This window comes from Choloepus didactylus, chromosome 6 (assembly GCF_015220235.1).
Source record: "Choloepus didactylus isolate mChoDid1 chromosome 6, mChoDid1.pri, whole genome shotgun sequence".
NCBI classification, from domain to species: Eukaryota; Metazoa; Chordata; class Mammalia; order Pilosa; family Megalonychidae; genus Choloepus; species Choloepus didactylus.
The window spans coordinates 2,696,582-2,709,741 of NC_051312.1; the positions used below are offsets into that span (position 1 = coordinate 2,696,582).

The 13,160-nt window shown below is 57.3% G+C and overlaps 1 protein-coding gene and 1 pseudogene across 1 annotated transcript; one reads left to right on the top strand and one right to left on the bottom strand.

The window, feature by feature from the left end:
* Positions 1 to 787: 787 nt before the first annotated feature.
* ASCL2 (achaete-scute family bHLH transcription factor 2) lies at positions 788 to 2,726 on the bottom strand. The gene is made up of 2 exons (XM_037839980.1): positions 1,918 to 2,726; positions 788 to 1,355 (listed from the first exon to the last, which is right to left on the bottom strand). Exon 1 carries the CDS (start codon positions 2,506 to 2,508, stop codon positions 1,936 to 1,938), a length of 573 nt encoding a protein of 190 aa, XP_037695908.1. The 5' UTR covers positions 2,509 to 2,726; the 3' UTR covers positions 788 to 1,355; positions 1,918 to 1,935.
* Positions 2,727 to 8,256: 5,530 nt separating this feature from the next.
* On the top strand, positions 8,257 to 12,602 carry LOC119536547 (annotated as a pseudogene).
* Positions 12,603 to 13,160: the final 558 nt, after the last annotated feature.

A 13,160-nucleotide genomic window follows, 5' to 3' on the forward strand; every position in this document is an offset into this window, starting at 1 on the left:
TGTCCAGCCCTGCTTTGTGGGATCCCCACCTGCCTGCAAGGGTCCCCAGGGACACCATGCGCCCCCCCCCCCCCTCACAGGGACACCTGCTCTCCGCCAACACCACTGGCTTCCCCCTCCCCCAGGTCCCAAGGCTTTGCCCCAGCCACACCCTCCTGAAGGAAAGGGTGCCTCTGGCTGCCCTATAGCAGCCTGGGGGGTCCCCTGAGCCCCACCCACCCAACGATAAATGGGAGATTGTGGGTGCGGCTGGGTTTCAAAGCTGCCAAGGCCCGGGGTCAAAGGTAGAGCTGAGTCAAGTCCCCGCATTGGCCCCGCATTGGCCCCCCCGGCAGACCTGGTCTTCCCTGTCCAAGGGCAGCTCCCCCAGCTCAGGTCCAGACAGACATGGAAACCCCGAACCACCCCCTGCCTGCATTTCCCCACCACCTGGGATGTGCACCCCCATTTGTAAATTAAGCAACTTGTTGGGGCTACCCAGCAGCTAACAGGAAGCCCCACAGCCCAGGCCTGGCCCCGAGCAAGGTGGTGGGCAGCAGCCCCCAGGTCAGGGCACCCCGGGCTTCCCCAAGCCTCACCTGCCTCCCACCCACCCCTCCAAGCCCCCAGCCCCACAGGCATCTCTCAATTGCTTTGCTCTGGGTGACAAGGAGGTTGGACCCCCAGATCTCACTCCTCCTAAACAGGAGGCAGGGTCCAGGGAAAGTGACTGCCCCCCACCTGAGAAATGGGGGGACGAAAACACAAGCCGAGGCACGACCAGAGGCCACCAATAAATAGCACTGATTTATTTGTGAAGTCCACCTTCCCCCAGACAGCACGTTTTCCAGGCCCAGATCTCTCGGGGGGGAGGGGGGCAGTGCTGGGGGGCACAAAACCCAACAGGCAGCCAAGGGAAGGGGGGCACCTGTCGGGGAGCCCACCCCTCCGGGGCTGCTGGAGTCCAGATCTTGGCCAGGTTGGTAAATTCCAGGTAATCTGGGGGAGGAGGGCGGATACCCTTCATGGTGGATTCTTGGTACAAAAATAAGTCTCCATATTCTCAGCAGTCAGTCCCGGAGTTCAAGTCAACTTGTAAAAAGTACATTCTCTCGATCCTTATAAAATCCTTTCCCCTCCAGGAAAATCTCCAAGCCGGAGCGCCCCAATCCCTCCCAGCAGAAAGCAGCAGCTGAGATGCTGGAGGGAACCAGGCGACAGGGGCCCGGTGGGACGAGGGGGCTGTCCTCGGGGTCCCTGGCTCGGGATGGCTTCGCCGTCGGGGCAGGTCTGCCTCGGGGCGGTGGGCGCCGGCCGGTCCGGGGCGCTGGCTGCGGAGGTGAGAGGCGCGCGCCGCTCAGCGTCCGGGGCTGTGGCTGCACAGGGGGAGGAGAAGGGGGATACGGGAACCCGCGTCAGTGGCGGCGGCGCACGGCGGCAGCCAGACCCTGCCCCCACCCCGCCCCCGGCCCCAGCCGCGAAGTCGGCAGTTTCGCTGGCTTCGTGGATTCTGGAGTTGGAGGCTGCGAGTGCCTCGGCTCGGGTCTGAGGCCTGAGGCCCAGCGGGGGTGGAGGCGGGACGGGGCGCGCCGGGAGCCGCGGTGAGTCAGGGCCGCGCACCCGCCGACTCACTTGTGCCACCCGGGGCCGGGGCGCGCGATTTGCAATGCAAAGTCTCCCCACCTCCATCTGCCCCGGGGACCCGCATTCACTAGGGGCCTAGCTCGCCCCATGCCCCCCACGCCCCCGTGTACGAGGGGAAGTTTTGCAATCGCAGGCAAACAAACGTCGGTCTTAAACGGGCTTGAAAAAGTTCCGGGAAAATGAAGCGTGAGCGGAATCGAAGCCATCGCCCGAGGGCGGCCCTCAGCTCCACGGGCTTAGGAGGCGCGCCCCGCCGGCCTCCAGTCCTCCCTCTCCCCGCCACCCGGCGGTTACCTCGGTGGTTGTCGGCGCTCAGTACCCCCCGAGCCAGCTGGAGAAATCAAGCAGCTCCCGCTCTGCGGGGCTCTGCGCGCCCTCGCAGCCGCTGTCATCCGACGAGTAGGCGGAGCGCGGGGAGCCGGGCTCCGAGCTGCCCCCGCGGCCTGGGGACGACGAGGCGCAAGAGGGCGAGGCGGCGGCGGCAGGGGTCCCGGGCGGCGGGCAGGGCGCGGGGGGGCGCGAGGCCGGCGCCAGCAGCCCCCCGGCCAGGGCACTGCGCCTCGCGTCGTGCTCGGCCAGCAGGCACTGCAGCGCACGAATGTACTCCACGGCCGAGCGCAGCGTCTCCACCTTGCTCAGCTTCTTGCTGGCGCCGCCGTGCGGCACATGCTGCCGCAGCGCCTGGAAGCCCAAGTTCACCAGCTTCACGCGGTTGCGCTCGCGTTCGTTGCGCCGTGCCACGGCCGCCGTGCCGCCCCCGCTCTCCGCCGTGCCCGGCCGCCGCCGCCGGCTGCAGCGCAACAGCTCGGGGGACGCGGGCCGCCGCCGGGGAGGGCGGCCGCCGGGGGCGCCGGGCGCGGGTCGGGGCAGCGCGCCGCCGTCCATCGCGTCCGCATCCACCCGCCGGGCGCCTCCGCAGAGCACCCCGCGCGTCGCGTCCAGGTACGCGCCCCGAGGGGGCCCCCCCAGCACAGCGCCGCCGAGCGACTCCCGGGGCGCGCTCCCCAGGTGGCCGAGCAGTGGCGGGCCGTGCACGCCAGGGAGGGTGGGGCGCTCGTGTCCCGCGCGTGCGGCCAGACGCTCCCCGGGTGTCCCGCGGGCGGCCCAGGCGGCCAGGCTTTAAATGTATAGATAACCCCCTCCGCCTGCCGCCCTTCCCACGCCCTCCTTCCCTCGCCTCGCCCTCCCGCCACGCTTCGCCCGCCCCCGCGCGCACCCAACCGACACAGCCCGAGCCGCGCGCGCGCGCGCGCCCCCTCCTCGGCCCCCGGGCGCTCTACGCCGGGCACCGGGGCACTCCCAACCCCCAGCAGGTGCCCAGGGTGGCCCCCTCCCAGACGCACTCCACAGGTGCCCGTAGGCGACCACCTGGTCTTTCGGACCCTGTCGGCAGGTCCCCACTGAGACCCGACCCCGCGCGCATCCTGCAGATCCGGGACCCCGCCGCCCTCCGCCCGCGCTGGGAGTGGGGGGCACAGAAGGCGTAGCCGCGACCACCTCGCGGGTGCCTGGGCCCAGCGAGACCCCCTGGGCCAGCCCGCGCCACGCCGCCCGTGTCCCGCCCCCTGGGGCCTGGGGGCGGGGCGAGGCCCTCGGCCAATCGCGGCGGGCGGGCCGCGCCCCCGGAGGCCGCGCGTACGCCCGGCGCGTGGCTCGCGGAGCGTCGCTGACCAGGCTCGGCCCCCGCCCCGCTGGCCCCGCCCCGCCGCGCACACCTGTGCCGGGCCCGGCGCACACCTGTGTGCTCGCGCACAGGGGCGGGGCGGGGTTTGGGGCGGGGCCGGGTGCCGCGTTCCCGCCCTCCGCACGCTTCGCCCGGGTGTCCCTGCACCCTGGGCCCGGAGACTCGGGGCGGCGCCTTGCGAAGGAGGGTCTGCGGGTTTGCACCCCGTCGCCGCCTCAGCCCCGGGTGGCTGTCAACCTGGCGGCGGCCCCCTCTCTTTTACGTCCCACGCCCCCTCCCCCTCCCTCTGTCCTGTCCTGCACTCTGTCCCGTTCGCTCCTGGCCTCCCCGCGCCTCTGGGCCTCTCTTGGCCCACAGACTCCTTCCCGTGCCCTGTTTCCTCCATCCCCAGCTCGGGGGGGGGCCCACTCCCACCCCTCGCCCAGCGTGGCTGACACTGGGCCTGTGGATAAGAGGTCGCTGCGTTCAGCTGCAGCGCCCCGGGACCGGTCTCCCAGGGGAGGTGGGACGTGGGAAAAGCTTTCTTCCTTGACGGATGGAGGGAAATTGGGGCGCCTGCGGGGTCACAGCCCTGCAGCGGTGTGCAGGACACCACATGAATGGGAGAGTTTCGGTCCTGCCCTGGTGTCGGGGAAAGCCAGCTGAGTGGCCTGTCCCCTCCTGGGGACCGTAGTTGGAGGCGGTGGGTGCACTCAGCCGCCTGAGCTGCGGCTCTGTACTGGCTCCACAAGGCTGGGGTGAGTCTCTGGGCAAGGCCCAGGTTCCCTCCCTGTTTTATTGGTTCCTTCTGTGTGCCCATTGGTTCTGTTACCCTGCACAATTGTCTGGGGCCCTCCTGCTCAGCCCTCCTGCTTTGGAGAGTGGGGTGCAGGGGCTCTCTGCCCATGTGGACCCCATCCTCCCCTCCACCCTGGGAGCTGGGTGGGTGGGCATGGGTCCCATTCTACCTGGGAGGAAGCCAATCCAGGGAGGGCACCTGATGTGCCCACAGTCACATTGGTGAGTGACCCATCCAAATGGAAGTTGGGGCCCTGCCCCTGACCCAGTGTTCCCCAGCCTTCGGCCAGCAGAGCAGCCCCTGCTCCCAACTGCCCCTCTCCCGGCTGAGAGGCTCCTGTCCTTCCCTGGCGGTCCCTTGGCAAACCCCACCCAAAGATGACTGCCTGTCCTCCTGCCCCTGCCCTCACAGGCCCACAAGACCAGGTGCAGAGAAAATCCCGGAATCCTGCAAACTGATCACAGAAATCCTTGCCTGGACTTCAGCTCGGCCTCCTGGGCCTGGAGACTTTCCGGTATCTGCTGTGATGGGACAAACCACGGGATTGAGTGGCTTTGGTGACAGTTTGTCATCTGTGGGACTGCAGGTGGCTGGCTGGTCCCTGGGCTGTCTCACCTGGCTCGTTCCTGCAGCTGCAGTCAGCTGGGAGGACTGGCCTGGATCTCCTCCCCACGGGGTCTCCCCTCCCGGCTCCTTCACAGCTGGGTTCCAGAAGTCATGAAGTCTCTTGAGACCCAGACCCCCAGGAGTCAGGAGACAGGAGGTCCACGTTCCTCAGGGGGTGCAGGCGCAGGGAGGCCCCAACCGTGTGCCCCGTCGGCTCTCTTTCAAAGCCCCCACCCCTCGCACCTGCACGCACAGCCCCACCCACTGGCAGCAAGGCCCTTGTCCCTGCTCAAAACGGACATTGTCACTTGGTGTAGGGATGGATCCCGCCTCCCATAAAAGGCGTGTTCAACCTTGTCCCTGGGGGTGTTCACACCCCCACGTGCACAGAGAACATCTGAAGATGTTTTAGTTAAAAGTGTGGCCCAGACTGCGTGAGGGTGGGCTTTCATCCAAATTAGCTGAAGTCCTTATAAGCAAAGGATATTGGACCCGGAAAGAGAAGCCCTGGGGAGCAGCTAGTGCTGGAAGCCACCGGAACCCGGACGAGAAAGGAGAAGACGCCGTGTGTGCATCGTGAAGGGAAAGCCAAGGAACCCCAGAGGTGGCCGCCGGCCAGAAGATGCCCACCCGGGAGGAAACCAGCCCCCCAGCCTCGTACACGTGGGCCCGTGCATTCCCGCTAAGCCCACCCACTGCTCGGGGTTTGTTGGAGCAGCGGGAATGAGCAGCGTGGGGAGGCCTGTAGTTTCCTGGCCCCAGGCGCAGGCCCTCTCGGCGGACTCCGGCCCTCCTGCTTCCTGCTGCCCCTTCCACCTGGCCCACCCCCGCCCCACCCCTGCACCCACTCTGCCACCCGCACCCCACCCCCCCGCTCTCAAGGTCCTCCCCACCCATTGCAAACTGGGTCCACCCGCCCACCTTGGAAACAGCAGTTTCCTGATGACTGGGGTCTCCCCGACCCTGCACCCCCACCCCCACCCTGCATCTCTTGGACCCCACTCCTTCCTCAGCCCACTGCTCCGGGGCTCTGGGCAGCATTCCCCTCTCCCTGTTCTGGAAGCACACTCTTTTCTGGCTGCTGGGTTTTCTCTTTGTGTTCGGGGGCTCCCCAACACTCACTGCACCCCAAGAACCAGCTCCTTAGCAAGCTCACTGCCAACTGAATGGTCGTGATAGCCAAAAGGTGGACGCAACTCGAGGCCCACCAGGTGACGAATGGATAGACAGCATGTGGCATGTTGCCTGGTGGAATATTATTCAGCCCTGAAAAGGAACGGTGTGTCGGCACAGGCTTCGGCGTGGACGAACCGTGAAAACGTTATGCTCAGAGAAAGAAGCCAGACTCAGAAGGCCTCGTGCCACCTGATTCCCCTGACCCAGACCGTCCCAGGGAGGCGCGTCCACTGAGGCGGCCGGCAGATGGGTGGGTGTGGGGGGCCTGGGGAGATGGGGGGCATAGAGGGTAACAGGTAAAGAGTATGGGGCTCCCTTTTGAGGGGATGAGAATGTTCTAAAATAACTGGGTGATGCGCATACCCATGAACGTGCTAAAACCATTAATTGTTCACTTTAAATGGGTGGATTCTGTGGTATGTGAAATATATATCAATAAAACTGTTAAAAAAAATAAACTAAACCTGCTGCCCAGGCACCTTTCCCATACCCTGGCACCCTTCCTGGAGCCGTTGCACCCACCCTTGAGTCTCTGTCTCCGAATTCTAGACTGGAGCTGGCAAACTTTCTGCCAAGGGCTGGTTAGGAAGTAGTTCAGGCTTTTTGGCCACACGGTCCCCGATGCAGCTGTTCAATTCTGTCATTGCAGCGGCAGACGCACAGCCGTGCTCCAACAAAACTCTACGCAGGGATGCTGAAATTTGAATTTCTTACGAATTTCCTGTGACACAAAAGTCTGCTCTCCTGTTGGTTTTTTCCTCCCACTTAAAATCGGAAGCACCGCTCTCGGCTGGTGGGCAGCGTGCGAGCAAACACAGGCCGTGCAGCAGGCAGACGGAGCCCACCCTGCTGCCCCCGAAACCCACTCCTCCTGGGTCGCCTCCCTGGTGGCGGCACCCCCCCCTCGCCAAGCCGGCCACCAGACACCTTTCCTCTCCTGCACCCCTCAAGCCCAGCTCCTGGCATGGCTCCCCTGCTGTCACTTCGTTGTGTCCCTGTCTGTCTGTCCGTCTGCCACTCCTCCGGCCTGGTCGCCATCTCATCGCCCTCTCTTGGGGTCCCTGGTTTGCCCACTCCCAGCCTCCCGCCCCTGGAGGGCCAGTGGACACGCCTTTGCCCTCGGGGTCAAGGCCTGCCCCATGGCGCTCCATCCTCGCTGTTCCCCTGGCCCTGCTCGGCACTGATGTCCGTCACCTGGAAGCCCCCCGGACCCCCACGGCCTCTGGCCCCCACTGACTGGCAGGCTCGGCGAGGGCACAGATGACCTCTACCCACCTCGATGGCCGAGGAGCCACAAGCATTGGGAGCCACGCTGCTGCCCTCGACACAGCATCAGCTGCTGGGCCACAGGAGGGGGAACCGAGCACCAAGCCCCTCACAGCCCCTCCTCCAGACAGCTCCCCCCCCCACCCAGGCTGCTGGAACCGGGGTGCAGGGTCCAGAAGCTTGGGCTTGTGGAGGAGGTGAAGTCCGGGTTGTTTGGCTTGCGGAGTAGGGGGTGGGGAACCTGCAGAGGATGGGGGTGTTGGCCCTGGGGGAGGAGGTGTTGCTGGGGTGCCAGGCAGACCCTGAGTAGGGCCCCCTCCCACAAGCCTTGGGACCTCGGGGTTAGCCCATCTGGGCCTCAGCCTTTCACGTGAGACAGAGCAGAGCAAGAGTGGAATGAGGAGAAGCACGTGCAGAGCCTGGGGGGCCAGGCCCAGCTTCAGTGCTCTGTGCACCCCTCGTCTGCCCCCAGCCGCTCCCTGAGGGGAGCACGTGGGTCTGCACCCTCCCGACCTCCCCCATCCCAAGAGCAGCGTGGGCAGAAGCCCCTGGGGAGCTCAGAGGGTGGTTGGGGTCGGGGCTGAGCACTGGCTGGCGTGGCCTGAGTCCTTACACCCTGTCCGCAGCCTGAGGCCACTGTGAATCTCCATCTTGGCCCCTCCAGGGACCGTCCCCTCAACGCCAGCTTCCTAATTTGTTCCTTTCTAGGTCAGGTCATGTGTTGGGAGCCCTTGGAACCTTCTGGAATCCTTCTCCAGGCACACACACCATGTTGCAAGCCTCGTGTGAGTTGAATCTGGGTGTTCAAGTCACTTGGGACCTTTGGAACCACCCAGAATCCTTCTCCAGGCATGCAAACCTTGCTGCAAGCCTCAGGTGCACGTCACATCTCGGTGTTCAAGTCACTTGGGAGCCCTTGGAACCTTCTGGAATCCCGATGCAAGGGGAAGCAGGAACCTTTGGAAAGAAGTTCACCCCAATGCTCAAGTTTCAGATGCGCTGAGAAGACAAATTCAAAGCCTGCTCTGGAGAGAAAAGCAAGGGGCTGCCCTGAGGTGGGGGGAGGGGTTCCATTCACAATAAAGCTGGCCGCTTCCATTTCGGGGGTGCAACATCCGAGAGCATGGCCCCCGTTGGCCTCGAGCAGCGCCGTCAGTCGAAATACGATGTGAGCCCCATATGCAATTAAAATGACCTGATAGCCACATTTATAATGCTAAAGAGGAACAGAGGAAATGAGTTTTAATCATATATCCAAGATGTGATCATTTCAAACGTAATCGGTACAAGACGAGCTGCTTCGCGTTCTTCTTGGAAATCATGCTGAGATTTCGAAATCAAGCAGGTATATTTTTGTGCTTGTGGCACATTTTAACTTGGACCAACCAAGTTTCGGTTGCTCGGTGGCTGCTCGTGGGTGGCGGTGAACGTACCGGACAGCACAGGTCCAGGCAGAGAAGCTTCACACTCACTCGTCTCACGTGACCGACGGGGAAACTGAGGCTCGGAGAGGGGAGGTGACTTGCTCAGGGCTGGCCAGTAAGGGGCAGGGAGAGCCCTCGACCCCATCCCCGTGCCCGTCGATTCTGCCTCCTCAGGGCGCTCCATCCTGGGCCCCTCGCAGAGGTGGGCTGAGCACACTTGGAAGAGCCACCCCACGTCCACAGGCAGAGGGGAGCCTGCTTCTCCGTCAAGCCCTTCTCATTCTTCCAAGAAGCAGAAAGCTGGCCGGGCATCAGACCATGAAGAAAATCGCAATACATTCAAGACAGGACAAATCATATGGCCACATGTTGTAACCACAGTGCAACAAAACGAGAAAGAAAACATAACTGCGAAAGCACACTTTTCTAAATAGCCCTTAGGTCAAAGAGGAAAGCAAAGCAGCAATACAGGCATTTTGAAAATATGTAGTCACCAGAAAATTCCCTAGAAACCTTACCACCAAACAAGTTTATGGTCTTAAGTGAATTTCTTAGAAAACAAGAAAGACTGAACATAAATGAACAAAGTGTTCAACTCAACATCAGGAAAAGAAAATCAAAATCAATGTAAAGAAGTGATGATAAGTTGTAAATGTAATAAAGGAAGAAGTTAGCAAGACAGAAAACAGAACCATTAACTTAGTCAATAAAACGAAAAACTGATATTTTTAAAAGATCCACAAAATAGGCAAATCTAATAAAGGAATTAGAGAAGACACTGAAAAAAAAATAATGGAAATCTGAAAGGCGACATAATAGAGATATGAGAAAGATTAAAAATTGAAGAGAGATTTCTGCTTCTGACCGAGATGGCATAACAGGGACAGAATTTACCCTACTCCTTGAAACAACCAAACAAAAGGATCCATTTCGGGAAAAAGTGGTTTTCAAGACACTGGACATCAGGCACCAGAGGACAGTGACACTCCAGAGATGGGGAGCCAATGGGGGGCTGTCCGCTGGGAGAGGCACCAGGAGGCAAACGTGGGCTGAGCCCATGGACTCCTGGGTTGGGGAGGCTGAGCGAGGGCTCCGAGGAGCCGAGGCAGTGGAGTTCTCAGGAGGAGGACCAGAGAGAGACCCAGAGCTCTGCCAAGGGCCCCCTCAAATATTCAGCAGAGGGTGGATCAGTGCATGGATGTGAAGAAGGTGCCAGAGACTGGGGAAAGGATTACCCTGAAAGATCATCCAGCAGCATTCAGCTCTCACCTACGGGTGAGGATAAATAGTGCCATCCCACCTGCCAGCGTGGGAAACCTCAGCATTCACGGGCGCTGGGTGAACTGCTCGAGAGCCTCTTGCCCCAGGAGTGGGGGTTAGTTAATGCTACAGCCCCCTCCAGTCTACTTCACAAATCTTAAAAGCAAGACCAAAAAGAATCAAAGTGTTTCCAAGTAACCTAACTATGCTCAGAACAAAACCAAAAACTATTAAATTTACAATGTCTGATACCCAATTTGAAAAAGCCAACATGCAAAGGAGCTCCGTAATGAGGAGACAAACACAGAACTGATGAGGCCATCAAAAAGAGTTATTACAATCACCTTCCATATGTTGAAAAGGTAAGCACAGATATGGAAGATATTCTAAAAGACACAAACTGAATTTCTAGAGATGAAAACTACCTTGCCTGCGATGAAAAGTACAATAGGTTGGATTAATTTAGATTAGATGTTGCAGAAGAAAAGATTAACGAACTTGAAGATGTAGCAATAAAAGATATCCAAAACTAAACACAGAAAAGAGAATTTTTTTTAATGAAGAAGGAAGAATCAGTAAACTATGGATAACTTCAAATGATCTAATATACGTGTAGTTGGATTCCCTGAATGAAAGGAGAGAGGAGTAGACAGAAAAAATATCCGAAGAAATAATTACTATCATTTTTTCCAAATTTGGTGAAAATTATAAACCCATAGATCCAAGAAGTCCAATAAACCCCAAAAATAAGAAACAAGAAAACTACACTGAGACACATCATAATCCAATTACACAAAACCAGCAGTAAATAAAAAAAATCTTACAAACAGCCAGAGGAAAAAAGACACATTGTGTACAGAGGAATGAAAATAAGGAAGAGAGAAGATTTCTCATAAAAAGCAATGAAGAAAAGGAGAAGAGGATGGAGTAAAATGTTTAAAATAGGAAGAAAGAAAAAAACTGTCAACCTGGGATTCCATATCCAGCAAAAATATCTTTCAAAGGAAAACTGACCGAATGACATCATGCAAGATGGCGCAGAAGGAAGCTCGAGGGGCTGGTCCCTTCCCCAAATCAGGCACTGAACTGGAAACAAAGATTGGAATAAGTCATTTTTGGGAACTGATCAGATGTGTATAAAACCTGGAGGAGGGAAATGGGAAAGGCTGTGGAGGAGGCCGCTTCCTGATCTGGGTCACTGCTCGCCGCCCTCCGGGCCCCTGGCCCCTCGCCCACCATGGAGAAGAGAAGACGGAGCTGATCCAGAAGGCGCAGGTGGCCGAGCAGGCCGAGCACTACGACGACATGGCCCCCTGCAGGAAGGCCGTAACGGGGCAGTGCATCAAGCTGTGCAGCGAGGAGCGCAGCCTGCTCTCCGTGGCCTACAAGAACGTGGCCGGGGGCCGCAGGTCCACCTGGTGGGCATCTCAAGCATCGAGCAGAAGACCAACACCTCTAACAAGAAGCTGCGGCTGATTAAGGACTATCGGGAGAAAGTGGAGTCGGAGCTGAGATCCATCTGCACCGCAGTCCTGGAATTGTTGGATGAGTATTTAATAGCCAATGCACCTAATCCAGAGAGTAAGGTCTTCTATCTGAAAATGAAGGGAGATTACTTCCATACCTTGCTGAAGTAGCCTGTGGCGATGATCGAAAACAAGCAATAGATAATTCCCAAGGAGCTTACCAAGAGGCATTTGATATAAGCAAGAAAGAGATGCAGCCCACACATCCAATCCACCTGGGGCTGGCTCTTAACTTTTCTGTATTTTACTATGAGATCTTCCTTCTGTGCCATCTTGCATGATGTCATTCTGTCAGTTTTCCTTTGAAAGATATTTTTGCTGGATATGGAATCCTAGGTTGACAGTTTTTTTCTTTCTTCCTATTTTGAACATTTTACTCCATCCTTAATAACCCAGAGCTTGCCTGTACACTGGCTAAAACAGCTTTTGATGAGGCCATTGCAGAACTTGATACACCGAATGAAGACTCATGCAAAGACAGCACCCTCATCACGCAGTTGCTTAGAGACACCTAACATTGTGGGCATCAGACAGTGCAGGGGAAGAATGCGACGCAGCAGAAGGGGCAGAAAACTAAATGCATGCAGGGTGTCATCTTTCTTCCCCTCAAGAAACCTTTTTACACATCTCCACTCCTTATTCCACTTGGATTTCCTATAGCAAAGAAACCCATTCATGTGTGTGGAATCAACTGTTCATAGCCTTTTCACACTGCAGCTTTGGGAAAACTCCATTCCTTGATATGTGTTTGTCTTGGCCTTCCTGGTGTAGAGAAGTATTAATAGCTTCATTTCATAGAAACATAAGTAACTTCCAAACACTTAGGCAGAGGACTAAAATGTACTTGGTATTTAAGTAATCTGACCCAATTCTGCAAGTGACTGTTTTTTGTATTACTGTGAAGATATGAAAATGTAGTTAGTTACAATTAAAGAGTGTTCTACATAACTTCTTAATTTCTACATTCTCTCCCTTACTCTTTTTCAGGGGTTTCCTTTCAGTAAGCAACTTTTCCATGCTCTTAATGTATTCCTTTTTAGTAGGGATCCAGAAGTATTAGATTGAATGGAAAAGCATTTGACATTTTTGGGTGCTGGGGGGGGGTCACAAATTGAAATGCCTCCTACATAATACAGTATGGAGGCCACATGTATCTGTGACAACAGGCAGTTTCCTTATTCACTCTTTATATGCTGCTGTTTAAGTTGAAAAATTCCCTTCTCAATAAAAATCCACTTAGCATCCCACCTTTTGTAGTTCTGGCATTCACTTTACTATGTAGTAGAAGTAGCATGTTGCTACCAGAATACAAGCATTGCTTCTGACAAATTAAAGTGCATGTTATTACTTGATACACTAGAAAGAGGATATAAATTAAAGCACACAAGTCCAAGTCTAAAACTTTCATACTTCCCCATGCAGATTTGTGCACATGTGAGGGTATCCAGTTTATCTAGTGATTGTTGTTTAGAGAGTTGGACCACTATTGTGTGTTGCTAATCATCGACTGTAGTCCCAAAACAGCCTTGGGAAAATGTTATGCCCTATGTAACAGCAGAGTAACATAAAATAAAGTTACATTTTATAAACAAACAAACAAACAAAAACATGGAGGAGCATTTGATGGAAGGAAAGGCCTAAATGAGCAGCACGTGGCCACAGCCCCCATTCCTCAACTGCACCACGTCCGTGTGGCTAGCCATCCCTGCCGATGTGGATGTAATGTGTCCCCCCAGACACCACGTTCTTTGATGCAGTCTTGTGGAGGCAGACGTATTAGTGTTGATGGTTAGGTTCAGGTGTCTACTTGGCCAGGT

What these genes read in the sequence shown, in the direction of transcription:
- ASCL2 (XM_037839980.1), bottom strand. Translation starts at nt 2,508, where the DNA reads ATGGACGGCGGCGCGCTGCCCCGACCCGCGCCCGGCGCCCCCGGCGGC.